The sequence below is a fragment of the Motacilla alba genome, chromosome 12 (genome assembly GCF_015832195.1).
Source record: "Motacilla alba alba isolate MOTALB_02 chromosome 12, Motacilla_alba_V1.0_pri, whole genome shotgun sequence".
NCBI lineage: Eukaryota > Metazoa > Chordata > Aves > Passeriformes > Motacillidae > Motacilla > Motacilla alba.
In genome coordinates this window covers 19,667,525-19,682,941 of record NC_052027.1, presented here as the reverse complement: position 1 = coordinate 19,682,941, position 15,417 = coordinate 19,667,525, and the positions used below count along the sequence as shown (strand labels likewise).

Sequence of the window (15,417 nt, the reverse complement as noted above, 5' to 3'; positions counted from 1 at the left end):
GCTGCTCAGGGCAGGGAGGGTCCTGTCAAGAAGGGGCTGGGCTGAACAGCACTGGGGGTTTATCCCCATTCCCTGGGTGTTTATCCCCATTCCCTGGGTGTTTATCCCATTCTCTGGGTGTTTATCCCATTCCCTGGGTGTTTTATCCCACTCCCTGGGTGTTTATCCCATTCTCTGGGTGTTTTATCCCACTCCCTGGGTATTTATCCCCCTCTCTTGCCCTGCTCACCCTTCTGGCAGAGGGAAGGGGCTCTGGGGCTCAGGATGAGCCCGGAGTTGTGGCAGGGAGCTCGGGGCTCCAGTTCCTCACTGGAATCAGGGATCCCTCCTTGTGCTGAGCTGCCGCAGATGGATGGATGAGGAGAGGCAGAACTGCACCGAGTCCATCCATGAGGAGAAATGCCATTAATGACTTCAGGGAAAGTTTTTCTGGCCATGTCTGGATCCGCTCCAGCCTCCTGCTCCCACCATGAGCTGACCTTCTGTGCCCCAGCCCTGCTGCCACCCGGCTCCCTGGCCATGACCTGGAGCTGTCCAGGCACTGACCCACCAAAGAGACCTTGGGGACCTTCCTGGGGATGGGAAGCCAGTCAATTTTGGTTTTAGAATGCTGCAAGGTCAGAAGGAGAGAGTAACTGTGCAGCTGACATGGAATGAAACAGAATCACAGCATGGGCTGGGCTGGAAGGGCTCTGAAAAATCATCCTCTGCCATGGGCAGGGACACCTTCCCCAGAGCAGGTTGCTCAGGCCCCACCCAAAATATTTTAGTTCCATAGTGAGTGCAAGGCAAACATTTGGTTTTAAAGTTTCTGTGAAGTAAATGTGCTGGTATGGAAGGGTTCCACAGACCTTGATACTGAGGGAGCTGGGGGTGCTCAGCCTGGAGAAAAGGAGACTCAGGGGTGAGCTTATCACTCTGCAGCTCCTGGAAGGTGCCTGTGCTCAGCTGGGGCTGGGCTCTGTCTCCAGGCACTGACAGAACCAGAGCACACAGCCTCAAGCTGCGCCAAGGCAAATACAGGTTGGATAGCAGGAAAAAGTTTTTCACAGAAAGAGTGATAAAGTTCTGGAATGGCTGCCCGGGGAGGTGCTGGAGTCACCATCCCTGGGTGTGTTAACAAAGCCTGGATGTGGCACTGGGTGCCAGGGTGTAGTTGAGATGCTGGGGCTGGGTTGGACTCAATGGTCTTCAAGGTCTCTTCCAACCTGGTAATTCTGTGAATTCTGTATGAATTCTGTGAATTCTGATGAACAAGGCCCCCTTGTTTGGGCCCAGATAACACCTTTATGTGCCATTCATGTTTTATCTCAGTCATTTCTGTAAAAAGCAGGTGTTGCTGTTTTCCCTTTAGACCTGAGATTTGAGAAGATTTTAAAATAATTGTCTTTATTTGCTAAACAAGCCGGGAAGCTGGAATTTCAAATAACCAAAAGCTGTTTCCTTTGATTCATGTTTACTTCCCATATTCAAGTGAAAATGTGCAAAACAATATAGTGAAAATGTCCCTTTCTAATTTCTAGTGCTTCAAGCAAGTCCTTCCTGTTCTGTACCCATTCAAGTATTTAGCTCTTTTAATATTATTTGTGTGCTCTTTGGCCTTTAATGATCTTTGGCTGATGCATTCCTAGAACAAATGCATAAAACCAGACCAATTTATGACCCGTTAATGTAAGCATTTTATCCTAAAGAAAGTATGTCACATCTCCTTCACCTCTGAATTTTTTCTCCAAGCCATTCACTGGAGCATTGCACACCTGAAAATGAGATAACGTTGAAATCCATCTTGCTCTCTTCAATTAAATTCATTTTTACGGAGGATTCAATTAGTTGTAATTGCTGCTTTACGACACGCTTCTGCCAGGGGCTGGGGTGGTGAGATAATTAATCTCGATCAGGAAATGTTGCTCCAATCATTTTCCCCTGTCACCCAACGAAGGCTGTTATTAATCAGGAGCTGTCTCCCGACTCGGCGGCTCTGCCAGCGCCGTCCCTGCTGAGGCAGATGGCCCTGACAGACCAGTTTGTGTGCTGGGGTCAGGGTGCTCTCATTAAAGTCACTTCAATCCTTTCTTAGGGTGATTCTCAGCTGTGCACACCACTCTCAGGAGTGCTGGAGGTGCCTTCAGCAGCCAGCCTGGGGTTGGGGTGCTCTCTGTGCCTGGGGCTCTTCAGGACCTTCTTTATTGTCCTCTCACCAGGACATTCTTTATTGTTGTAGTTGAGACAGAGACAATACAAAGCAACACACTCCATTTCCAGAAGGCTTCAAACCCTGATTTTATTCGAGCATGCGTGCTTTTTCTGCACTCTTACAAAGCTCATAAGTTTACACTTTACTCATTGGTCACAAGAGACAAGCAAAGGGCTTATTGGAATAGGCATTTGCAGGTTTCTCTTACTCATCCTTCTTTCTTTCATGGTTTCTATGTGAATGACCTTGGTAGAAAATTCTTTCAGGGGTAAACATGGAGCCTCTTATCAAACTTCTCAAAGGCTCACAGCAGTGGCTGTAAAACAAGTGTTGAGTCATCTTTTAAAATTGTTCTACTTTTTGATTTGAGGGAGCTCACTGAAAGTTTTGTGTTTAATTTTATGCTGGATTCCAAGGGAGACGTGGACAGGAGTTGTCCTTGGGTCGGGACAGCTCCTCCCTTGGTGGAGGGAAGGAAATAGCCAAGGCTAAGGCAGGAAACAGCCACTGCTTTTAGAAGTAAAGCTGAAAGCAACAAATAGGCATTATTAACTCATTTGATGCTTTTCATCAAAGACTGAAGGATGATCAAAGAGCCCTGAAGGGAGGCAGAGGTTCAGGTGTGTAGTGGAGCAGCAGGAAGTCTGTGACTTCATTCCAGATGAGGCCAAATGGATGCTGAGCTTGGCTTTCAAGTTCCTTTTAGGGACTTTATCACCGATGGGGTATCGGGGACAGCCAAAGGTGATACAGAGACTACATCATCAGAACGCATGAAAAGACACCTTATTATTAGAAATCTACAGTTCTTATAGAAACAGTGGTGGGCTAAGGCCTGATTGGCCTTTAGGAATCTTCTCTTGCACTCTTGGTGAACTATGAATAGCACACTCTGGAGAACCATATCTATAAACAATGGTTACAGAAAGAGAGATAATAATTGTTTGAATTCTTTCCTCTAAATTTCCCACAGCTTCTAAAATCCTGGGAGAACTATGTCTCTTTCTGTTCAGAGGATATGTAATTACTACAGGACCTGTCTTGGCCACAGCACTGCAGAAAGCCCACAGTTACCTTAGTCAGGAGCAGGAGCATTTGGGAGGCAGTTTTTGTTAGTGTCTGTGTCAGATGCTTTATCTGTAACCTGGAGTGGGAAGATATGAGGCTGTGGAGGTCAGAACTGGAGATGAAGTGGTGCCTCCTCCGGGCAGATGGGCAGGTTTCTGCCAGGTGTTTCTTCCATCTGATTCTCTGCTGTGGAAATGCTAAATGATGGTCTTTGAGTAAAACTGAGGAATGGGGAAGACTCATTTAGAGCTTACTTTGACATTCTTGCTTCCACATTCTTTGTGTTTGGAAGGCTTTTCCAAAGAATTTCAGCACTGTGTGTGTGTGTGTGTGTGTGTGTGTGTGTGTGTGTATGAACACAGAGCATTTTCCAGGTAGGATTGGCCTCCAAACACATCCAGCTGCATCCAGAGGGCAGCCAGAAACTTTTGCTTCATCTGGGGTTGCACATCCTGAACTGTTCTACTGTAAATACTGGAATTCAGGATGGGTATGGGGAGCACTGGGGAGCTCTTGAATTGTGTAAATCCTGTGGTCATTTTAGTGTGGTTTCAACTGGTTTGTTTTAATATCAAAATTCAGGGCAGTGAAAATTATTTTTACTGTAAATTGATAAAAGTAAATTGCCAGTTTACTTGCTGGAAATTCCTGTTTCCTTTCAGATGAGGAGCTGCTCTGTAGCTGCCCATCCCTTTCCCAGCACACACACCACTAACCCCATGTTTTGTTGCTTGGCCACAGACCTGCTGACATAGCCCCAGTTGGGCTTGGGTTCTGTGCTAGCTTGCTAATTGCATGTTATTTAACTTAGGTTTGTAAGCCTTTACTTCCAGAAAGCAATGATACTTTTAAAAAAATCTAACCCTGCTTTCAGCCAGTAGGTTTGAGCCTGCAGAGGAGTGGGATCACTGAAACATTGACTATGCAATATGGAGTAATAAAGAGGTTGTTTTCTGTCTTTAAAAAGAAGCATCATAACCTCTGACAGACTGATAGAGTGCACTAGAATTTAGACCATTGAATCTGCTTATCTGAAATATCTCTGTCAATTTTCCTTTTGAGAAATGATGGGATTAAGATAAAAAATGCAGCTTTGCTGAATAATAGGGAAGCAGCATATGGATTGTAGGTCTTTGCACTTAGCAGCGTGTGTAATTCTGTGTATTTCCTGGGAAACAAAAGAGGGATGCTCATTGAGCCACAGAGTCTTGTAATGTGCTGCTCCTGTGAAATGCTGGGTGAGTAGAGGAGCAGCACTGGCGTGCAGGGGAATACTCATTGATTGGGAGTGGATGTATGGAAACAGGTTGGAAGTCATGTGAATTCTGAACTGGCAATGCTGATGGTTCTGGAGAGCTGCAGGAACGAGTGGCTTTGTCATGGCAGGTGATGGATGAGCCCTGGCAGTGCAGGCTGGGCTCCTGCTGCCTGTGGATCTCCTGCCCACCCCCTGTTCTGTCCCTGTGGGATGCAGAGTGCAGGGAGCTGCTCCAGCTGCAGACATGCCCCAGCTCCCACTCTGAGCTGGGCACATAGGGGCTGCTGATGGGAAGGTGAGAAACAAACCTTTGGCCTAAAAACCAGGGGGAAAGTGGAGGGGAATGCGTCCCTGAGCCAGCCCTGAGTGCCAGCAGGAGTTGTCACAGTGTGAAGCTTAAACATACCTGCAGCACCTGCACCATCAGGAACAGGCTGAGTTTCAGGTGATGCTGTGGTGAGTCTGCCTTGGGATGCGATGTGGCCAGGCTGGGGTGTGTTCACTGAGTGCTCACCTTGGGGAGGGTTTTATCCTCCCCTGCATCACTCGCACAGAGCTGCTGGGAGCGGGTTTTGGAGGACAGTGATAGAGCTGGTGAAAGGACAGGTGAGATTCAAACACAGATTACACCTCCAGGTCAAGGTTACTCCCCACCCTTTGTTTTCTGTTGTTTTTCAGCAGGGTGGTCTCCAATGCCATGGGAGGATACCTGGAGGCCTGGGATGTTTGTGGTCCCTGGGTGGGTCCTGCTGTGGGGAATTGTGCAGGGTGTCTCTCTGGGTTGCTGGCTGGGATTTTGCTCACCCAGAGAAGAGCAGTTTGCCTTACTCAGGTACTCCCAGTGCTCCATTTACAGCCATCAGGGGACCTTTCACATAATGTAAAAGTGCTTTGGGGTTTGTGGCTCTTACAAGCATCACTTTCTGTGCAGATGATGCACAAACAAAAAGGGAAAGCTGCTGCTGGCCAGGGACACCAGTGAGGCCTCCTGGTGGAGAGCAAGTTTTTCTAACCATGTTGTTGAATGTTTTCAAACAGTTCAGCTCTCAGATTACATTAGCAGGCTGGACCTTGGCCTCACAGGGGATTAAACATAGATCTGGAAGCTTTAATGTCTTCAAACTGAGTTATATACAACTGGCTGCTGCTATCACAATGCTCCTTCTCTTCCTTCTTTGGAAAACCCCAATTCCCATGCCACATGTACGGGTTGGTTTTGTTTTCAGAGTTCTAAATTTGAGCTGCAAATAGTAGTGAAGCTTGTTAATAAACATCTGATCTTTGTGTAACTCTGGGAATAAGTGCAATTTAAATGATGGGCTTCACTTCTAACAAAGCCAAAACCACATCACTGCAATATTTAAACATGAAATCAGTTCCTCTGGCAAGATAGCACCTTGAGAAACAATACCGGGTAGTTGTTCAGCAGATAATAAATTCTAAACTGCTTCTTGTCATTGGAGTGGATTCCTGATAAAGTTCTTTTTTTCTCAGAGTTCATGGCTTGGTGGCTTGCAGCTGTGTGGAAAACCCAGCAGAAGGCTGGGCTGCATGAATACCAGGCAGTCACAGCAGTGAAATCCTAAACATCAGGGCCATTAACTTCTAGGTGTTGTTGTTGGAGTTAATTTAGCTCGTGGCAGTTTTTTTGGAATTTAATTTTTCAAGGAACATTTTCACTGTACAGGGTGTATGTTACTACAAATCAGAAATTACAGCATTTCTACTTCTGCAGGTCCCCCCGTTGTTAGTCCTGCAGACTGCTCTAGGAATGCAGGTCCAAAGTTTACAAGCACAATTGGCTTTTATTTGATGTAATTCTGTTGCCCCTGCACTAAAATTCAATTTCACTTTTGCACAGTGTTCTGAAGTTAAGGAAGCCAGCTGAGCCTTGCTAGTCTGGCTATTTCCTCCTGGCTTTCAGGGTCATGTTGGGCTTTGTTTCCTGGACATTGTTTTTCTTACAGATCTGAAATCTCTTCGAGATTCTGCAGTTGTATTTTGATTTGGAAAGCATGCTGTAAAAATTAGTGTTTGGGCATACTTCTGTGTGACTGACCTGGGCAAACAAGCTGTGCTCTGAGGACAGGCAGTGGAGCTGCTTTCCATTTCCAGTGCTGGGAGCACTTCAGACCCAGCCAGAGGTCCAGCACATTCCCAGCTTTGGGAATGCAATTCACTTCAGCCCCAAGCAAGGAAAGCTTTTTTTATTTCTAGGAGCAGCATTAAGCACGTGTTTAAATACTTCCTTGTCTAAATGGTTCATTAAAATATTTGGGACAAAATGTATGAGAAGAGAAAATGAGAGGCAGGAATTTCCATGGTATCCTTTAAGGCCCTTCCCTCTGAAAGCTGCCTTTCCATAGGTGAGGAGCGCCAGTTCTTTAGGCACAGCTATTAAATTGTCTGTCCAGCAGAAAGGCTGAATTGGAGGTGTATTTTCAGGTTGTGTCCAGTGACTGCTATCAATGGAGTGCTGTTTCCCTCTGCACCACTCACCCACACAATCCTGCAGGAGCCTCTGGAGCGGGGCTGTTCCACTTTTACACCTGCACTGAGGCAGGTTTGCTGAACTGGATCTGCTGGTGCAGCTGCCAGAGCCATTGCAGCTTCCCCGGGAGCCGCTGCCTGTGCTCCAGCCCGGCTTTGTCGCTGCAGTGCGTCCCAGGGAGGCTGGCACGGCGGGGAGGGCGTGCGGGCACCGCAGCGCGGCTGGCAGCAGCCCCTGGCAGGGCCGGGGCCGGGCCAGGGGGAAGGCAGGAGTGCCCTGGGTGCCTGGCAGGGGCTGGACTGACTCACACTGTGCATGTGAATTAATTCACGCAGGCCAGGGCTGCGGGTCTGATGAAGGCCGCTCCAGCCAGAGCCACGCCGCTGCGGGGCTCCCTCAGATCCCTCCGAGCGCTGGGAGGAGACCAAGCCCTTCAGCAGCTTCTGCTCCTGACAGCCAGGTGACATTTCCCTCAGCTTGCTCCTTCAGAGCCCTTTGCTGGGGCGGTCAGGCAAAGGAGTGAGACAGGAGCCAGGCTGCCAGGCCCTGGGTCCCTTGAGCTCGGGGCCTTTGGGGTTTTTTGGGAATGAGCCCTCCCAGATCTCTGCCAGGGGATATGAGGGGATGATTTTCTTTGAATGGCTGGATTATCATTTCCAGTTTTGTTTCTGAGGGATGGGATGTCCTGGCTGAGGATGGTCCTTATGTCCTTTCTGCCCGTTGGGATTACATGCTTTGGGCTTTCCTTCCAAATGGAGCACTGACACTGGGGTCCGTGGTGTGCCAGACCATCCTCAAGCAAGGGTGAAGATTTCCATTTGGTGAAGCTGCACTTTGCAGTACAAAGAAATAGTTTAGTCCTCCTTTGTATGGGAGCATGTGGAGCATCACAGCACCAGCCTGCAGCGAGCAGGTTTCCTTTTCTTCCATGAGCTGCCAGCTCCTGGGAAGAAACAGTGCCAAGCAGCAGCAATTATTCGCTGAGCAACACCCCAGACAGGGTCTTAAATATTTAATGTGTTATTCTGCATTCCTTCCCTTGGTGTGAGAGAGATACAGTGTTGTGAGCACCGAGGCTCTGACAGAGCTCAGAGCTGCCTTTTCCCCTCACACCCCTCTGAGCTGCTGTCTGCAGACAGCATATCTTTGTACTCTGATGCTCCAAGTGAATCTCCCTTCTTGGCCAAAAGATGATATATTTAAGCAGTCTTTATTTGGGATCAAGCTGGGGGTTTGCTCCAACTGCAATTATTTCATCTGTCACCACTGTGCGTTTCCGTGCCAGAAGAATATCTTGGCTTTTCTCAAATTGGATATTTTTCTGGCCGCTTGCACGATGTGTGCTTGTGCTGTGTGGTTATTTGTAGGCTCTGCCAGCAGTAAGGGAGTAGTGCTGGGGTCTCCTCTGTCCTCTGGTGAGCAGCTAATGAAGCAGTTGCAGCCATCTGCACTGATGGGAAGGGACTTTGCTGTCCCAGTTCAGCATTATCCAGGCAAATTGAGCCCGGAGGGTGGGGCTGCCCAGGGGACCCTGAGGAGGACAGGCAGCTGGGCTGAGCCATCAGAGCGGGGACTCCCCCAGGATTATCCACTCAGCCCAGCAAGAACCTCCTCAGAACTTTGCCCTCCCTCATGAGAGGTAAAGCCAAGGCTGAAGCGTGGGCATGGGGCTGGGCTGTGCAGTGACTGTCCCTGCTCGTCCACCTCAGCCAGGGCACAGTTCTGGGTGGCTCTGTCACTCTGGGGCTTGCTGCAGTCACAGGGACATCTTCCAAATCCTCAGTGGTTCCCACTGTCACTGCTGTACACAGAGAGGCAGGAGCTGAAGGGCTCTGTAGCAGTCCCAGATGAGTAACACTCCTTGTCTGCTGTCACTGCTGAGCAAAACACCTCTGGAGGTTTTCACTTCTGCAGTGTTCATTCCCTGCCCTCTCTATGTCACACAGTATAAGGAGCTCCGTCTTGGACTATTTCCAAAATAATCTGCAGTTATACTGATTTTTGTATTTACAAAAACCAGTGTCTTTCATCACAAAAAAAAAGCAGCAAAATAAACCAGAGCTTTGTATCATGGCTCAAGATGCCAAGAGCTAATTGTGTGTTTCCCTTCAATCTGCAAAAACATTGTGGAGTAAGGTCTTTCAGACACCCAGTTGCTGCTGGGAGTGCTCCAATAACAAGAGCTGGGGCCTGTGGCCTTGTTTTGTGCTCCAGGACAGAACTCTTGACTAGAATTGTGTTTATAGTTTTTGTCTGTGGATCCCCAAAGCCTACTGTCTGGATTTTAGACCAATGGTTTCTTGGAAATATTTGTATTTTCTCCTGCATGATGCACTGCAGAAGTGGGCTGGTCACAATTCCTGTGCTGATGGACACAGATGGGCAAGCTAGGCAAGCTCCTCACCCAGGAGCTGAGGATATCCTTACTTTGGATAATCCTTTTAGCCTTGACAGCAGTTGTTGCTACCAACAATTGCACGCATTCTTCAGGTTCCAGGCTGACCACATTAGCAGCGAATAATCCCTCTGTGTGCCTAGTTTAGTTGCAGTTCATGCCACCATTCCTCTGCCTTTCCCTGAAATGCCAGGAATGTGCATGGTTCAGCTGAGTCACGGTGGAACTGGGGCAGATTTCCTCCACTGCACACCTGGAAGGACCTTGCAAACTCCATGGAAACCAACTGGAGATACAAAACAGCCCCCAGGGTGGATTGGAGCATTCCCTGAGAATTCCAGGCAGTTCTGCAGTCTGTGCTCTGTCTCAGCTCAATTTTCACTCAAAGCCTTGGGCACAGTTCTGCAGTTAATATACCATGGGAATTTTTAAAATTATCTTTAATAATACCAATGCAAAGCATACATATAAAGACAAGTCTGTTGTATTTAACAAAATCTTTTTAATGGCATCATCATCAAATATTGTCTGTGCTTCTTTCTGGGCTACAAATGTCCTGAGCCAGTGCCCATTAGGAATAAACAGGAGTGTCAGACCTTCCAGCTCACTTTGTGCACAGCCCTGCAGTATTTTATTTTCCTGTCCATTCAATTTGTTAAAAAGCAGAACAAAACTAACAAACCTTATTTTGAAGTAACCTAAATGAGATATATTTTTATCATTCCTGAAGTGACCCCGTGTGCAATGAGCTGTTTGGTTTGCTGCAGCTTTAATGACATTGTGTTCAGAATCTGGGTTATTTTTATGTTTTAAATTAATTTTCCATCTTTGAGCAGTTTGGAAAGAAATCAAAAGACTTAAATGGGATTTTAGCTGGGAAGAAAGGAGTGATGATGTGATTATACTATTCAGTAAATTCAATAAGAATAACCAACTTTCTGTACCCTAAATCCAGATCTTTCAGTAGAATTAAAATTTGATTTCTCCTGTTTCTACTGGGGGGTTTTGTGGCCACTAAATGTTGGTTTTCATGTTGTCAGACTGCTCCTGAGGTTTTCCACAGTTCCAGGCTGAATCTGGGGGTGGGTGGCCAGGTAAAAAAGGCTGGGCTATAACAATTCTGGGGGTGTAGCCGTCCTGTGCAGGGCTTGTTTTCCATCTTTCTCCCCATAGTGTGGGGATCTGTCTCATCCAGGGAATTTCTCCACATCAGCTCCAGAAGTTTTTCCTGTCTTTGCCACTGTTCCTATATCTGATCTTCACCTAAAAAAAAACATATAGAAGTTGCACCAGGGGAGGTTTAGGTTGGAAATTAGGAAACATTTCTTCCCTGAAAGGGTTGACAAGCAGTGGCCCAGGCTGCCCAGGGCACTGCTGGGATCAGCAGCCCTGGAAGTGCTCAGAAAAAATCTGGATGTGCTGAGGGGACGTGGTGGGATGGACCTGGCAGTGTCAGGGTTAGACTCATCCTGGAGGGCTTTCCCAGCCTTAATGAGCCTGTGGTTTGTGACCCTAAGAGTGGTGTTTTTGCTGAGAGCTGTGCTCGCAGGTGTATTTTTATATATTTATATATATATATATTATTTCTATATATTAATATAGAAATATATATGATATATTATTCATTAATGTATATTAATATATTATATACTATACATGATTTATTGTATGTTAAATATATTATTTATATATATAAATATATTGTTTTAATATATTAAAATAGGTGTGCTTATATACAGAATTACATGTGCCTCTCCTGACTGAGGGTTTGGGTGCTGGGGAGTACCTGGGATGCCTGACTTCAGGAAGGAGAGCCAGGATTCCTAATGAAGCTATAATCCTCCTCCTGGGGATTGTGCAAGGAGTCCCCAGGTCAGGAGAGCTCATTGTCATCAGGGCTGTGCTAGGGCTGGAGCTAATCGCTGCTCATTAGCATCTCCTCAATATGCACGGCACATCCCTGCTGCACAAAGACACCGTCTGAGAAATATTTATTCATAGCACCAAGGGCCAAAACTGCTCCCAGCAGATTTTTTTCTGCAAGTCTGGGTTAAAAGCAAGGCAAAGCCCCACTGAGTGAGCAGGCTGGCACCTCCACAGCACATGGAGGGAAGCAGGAAACGGAATTATAAGTAAATGAAGTTCACCCTTTTCCATGGTTAAACCAACACCCAGCCACAAGGTTGGCATATGTGAGCCACCCCCTCAAAATTCAGCACCATTCACAGACCCTGAGCTGGGGAAGCAAACAAATCACAGGGTGGCAGAAGCTCCCCAAAACTATTTTCAAGCTTTAGTGCTTTAATTAAAAGCTATTTGGACAACATGGTTTGTTTCCATTTCTGTACAGCTAATTCTTGCTGCTTTTGTGGCCTCCTCCCTTCACACCACCGTGTTTATTTTTGTCAACAAATTAGGAATCTTGGGATTCAAAGTAAAGATTTTCCATTGATTTATGAATGGCTGCTGTAAATATAATCAGTGCAATTCTAATGTGAATTTTATGAACCTCCACAGACTGTAATGTTTATGGCTCTGTGAGCAAAGGCTGATCTGTGGCCATTTGTGTAGGGGATAGAAATGAATGAGTGTAAGCAACCATTTAAAAATGATGGGGCTTTGGCTGATGTTTTATTACAGCCTGTGAAAAAACTGGCTTCACCCTCAAAATATGACTCTATGTTATATATATATAAAATGTTGTTATAATAAACCTGGAGTCATGCTCAGAGAGAGCAAGGGTAATTACACCACACTGCATGTTAAATATTTCTGCTCAAAAGTCAGCATACTTAGGGAACTTCTTCAGTTCCTACAATTACCTGAACTCTGTGCTGCAATAATTCTGCAGGACAGCTCCACAGGTGCCTTTCTGGGTAGAGAGCAGAAAGCCCCAGAGTGTAAAAGTCACTCAGATACAGAAGGATGGAGTGCTTTTAGAATATTGAAAATTGATCAGATCGTGGCTTATTCAGACAAATGTTTCTCTAATTCCCTCTTCTCTAATCTAGGAAAGGGTGATGGTTTTTTGGTTAGGTATTTTTATTTACTCTCATGTTTAATGGCATGCTAAGTACTCTGAAATGTCAGTAAGAAGGAAGAGAATGTAAAGTCGTTGATATTTAAGGACATAGAATTTTTGAATAGTTCATGCTTTTAATTTGGTTTCTACTTTAATGCTTCATAATTTTATTCTTTTGCTGTCACCTCAGGACTTCACTGGAAACAGGAAGCAGCGTCTCAACTGACCCACTCAGGTACTGTAGCAATCATAGCTGGTAGCTGTAGGTTTGAGCTGACAGAAATGTCTTGTTCTGTACCAGCTGCACATCTCACAGCTTCATCTTGCCATGCCCAGCCAAAGGCACTGACCTGATGGTTGGATATTCCTAAGAGTGGATAATTTGCTCTTTTTCGGGATTTCTGCTTGAAATTCAGTTCTAGCTTCCAGCCCTGGGTTTGTTCTGGGAGGAGCACAAAGGGGAGGGACAGAAGGCGTGTCTGTGCACAAACCACCTCTCTCTCAGATTTTTACAACCTTCATGCTGCCAATATTTGACCTGTCCTGTCCTGGCAGGTCTGTGCTGCCTTGGGGACAGTTGTGTGCAGATGTCACTGGTGTTTCTGTTGCTCAGCATTCTGATAAAAGCACCCACCCTTCAGGGAGCTCTGTCACAGGAGGCACTGCCAGATCTGGGGTTTTACTTTGATCACTCCATTTAGAAAGAAATGCTTGGCCCTGTTAACACTGCATATCAAATGGGTACCTTACATCTTTTATTCTCATCCCTACACACTGAAAAGTGCATCAAAGGCACAGACTTCCTTTGATAAAGCTGGGGCAGGGTCCCTCCCTCTCAAATCGGCAGCTGGTTTGGTACAAGTCTTCCTTTGGAGATGGTCTGGGTTGAGGATGTGACTTTTTCCCACATGATGTCATTTGAGCCTTGCCTGAACACAACGGTGGGAGCTGCTCTGTTTAACCTTATTCAAATTAAGGCCCCTCTGTAATTAATCTTCCATTCTTACCCAGTGTAAAGTCTTCTGAAAGTGAAGCATTTGCCTTGTTGCCATTTCCTAGCAGCCTCCCCCTCTGCTGTGATATTCCCTTTGTCCCCTCACAGCAGCACTGGACCACATTCAGTCCTCACTGAACTCCTATCCCATTCCCAGTGTGATGGGAACACTGGGCCTTTGTCTGGCAGGACAATGCAGGAAAAATCCCAACCACCCTGCTCTGCTCCTCTGCAAATCTGTTTTAACAAGAGCACCGTGTTGCTGGTGTGTGATTTACCACAGCCAGGTATTGCTGCCACCTTTACTGCAGGCTGGAAATAGATTTTATTGCAATGTTTTGTCTTCCATGGAGTATTTTTTTCCATGGGAGGAGGGTATCAGTGAGGAATATGGAAGAATTAGATGCATGCAGTAAATCCTTCTGAATGTTGAGGACTGGGCTGAAATAATACCCGGTGGTGAGCAGACAAGGATGTAAAAATGCCAGTCTTTAACTACAAATGGAATAATTTTGTGAAGTTTAAAAAATCTGGAGGAAAAAAAAATCAAAGAGGAGAAACTGAAAAAAACTGTTGAGATTTTATCAGATAAAACTAAGAATTTTTCTTATTGTTAAATAGTTATAGAGGGAAGAGCATGTGATACCTAATCCACTTCAGCAGGTCAAATAAGCCTGCTCTGGAGCTGTAATTAGACAGAATTAAGGCTATTGTTTTTAAGTACAATGAAAGATAATGGAAGGTTTCTTGTTCCTGGATGTGTACTCATGAACCTGTTGAGCAAATTGGCCTTTGAACAACCCAGAAAATGGGAAGTACCAATTAACATAGCCCCATGTCCTGTCAAGTATTTCCTAGTCAGGGTACTCTTTTTGCATTTCACCTGCTCACAAATTTCCTGTCCCCATCACAAGGGACGTTTCCCCTCAGTGAGCCACTCAGTGCTGGAAAGAGTAAAGGTTAATGTGAATATTTTGCTTCTGTCCATTATAAAGAGGAAAACATGTAAAAAATGGCATATTATATCTGTGTATATGTTGGTTGGCACAATTTCTTTCATAGCCTGCACAGGATTTATTCTGGATATTTTGAGTTGGCCCCTGCCAGCTTTCAGCTGCCATCTAAAAATATTTTGTTTCCTAGTATCTAAATTTTAACGTGGCCCTTCTGGAGGGTTGAATTGCTAGGCCTGTTCCAAATTAGCTGGAAATTTAAGTGTTTGAGCTCTGCAGATATTTGGGGCAGATTTGTTATCTTCTGTAGCAAATCGATCAGCCAGTGGTTGTGTGAGCCCAGGGAACAGATGTGCAGAAGGGACGGTCAGGATTAGGAAAACAGCAACGTTCTTCCTACCCTTCTGCATGGATACTTTGGCAGTTGAGTGGCTTAATAACCAAAAATAAAGGGTGGGATCAAATGGTGATTAGAATTCATCAGCGGGGGAGCGCAGAACTCTGAGAGCTGTCTGAAGCCAAAGAACTTTGTTTTGAGTTTCTGGAAGGTTTCTAGGCAGCAGAGCTGCCCTTCAGTTCAGTATGGAAGGAAGAGACCTGGATTTATGTACTGACTCTCTGGGCATCTCTGCAGAGCTTGTCACCAACACCTTGGGGTGTCCTCAGGTGTCCCCAAGCCCATGAGCTCTGTGTGAGCTCTTCCACCTGCCCTGGTGGGGCAGGGATGCTCCAGGGCTGGTACCCAGGAATGCCTGCAAGGGGCAGGGAGGGACATCTGCTTTGCCAGAGCCTTGAACACCAATATTTGCCTTATTCTTTGTGCAGCCCAGGAATATCCCCCCGGCTTTGACTTAGTCCACTTTCTCTGTGTGCTGTGGTGTCCTGTGAGCAGTGAGGCCCTCCAACCTTTCAGAAGGAACTTCAGCATCTCTTTGCTAGCCCAAACCCTTGGTTTGTAGCCCTGCTATGTACTCCCCCCCTTTTTAATGTGGTGTGTGCAGGGTATCATGGATAAATAAGGGATCCACGCTGTCTGAGTCCC

General features: G+C 46.1%; 1 protein-coding gene across 11 annotated transcripts in view; it reads left to right on the top strand.

The window, feature by feature from the left end:
- The window catches only part of IQSEC1 (IQ motif and Sec7 domain ArfGEF 1), a 281,230-nt gene that overhangs the window by 131,973 nt on the left and 133,840 nt on the right, over positions 1–15,417 (top strand). For 8 of the 11 annotated variants that reach the window (XM_038149056.1, XM_038149059.1, XM_038149068.1 and 5 more), the window contains one exon: positions 12,619–12,663. The exons of the other annotated variants lie outside the window; for them this stretch is intronic. In XM_038149056.1, coding sequence (XP_038004984.1) covers positions 12,619–12,663 — 45 coding nt within the window. The remainder of the gene's footprint in view (positions 1–12,618; positions 12,664–15,417) is intronic. 11 annotated transcript variants of the gene reach the window in all.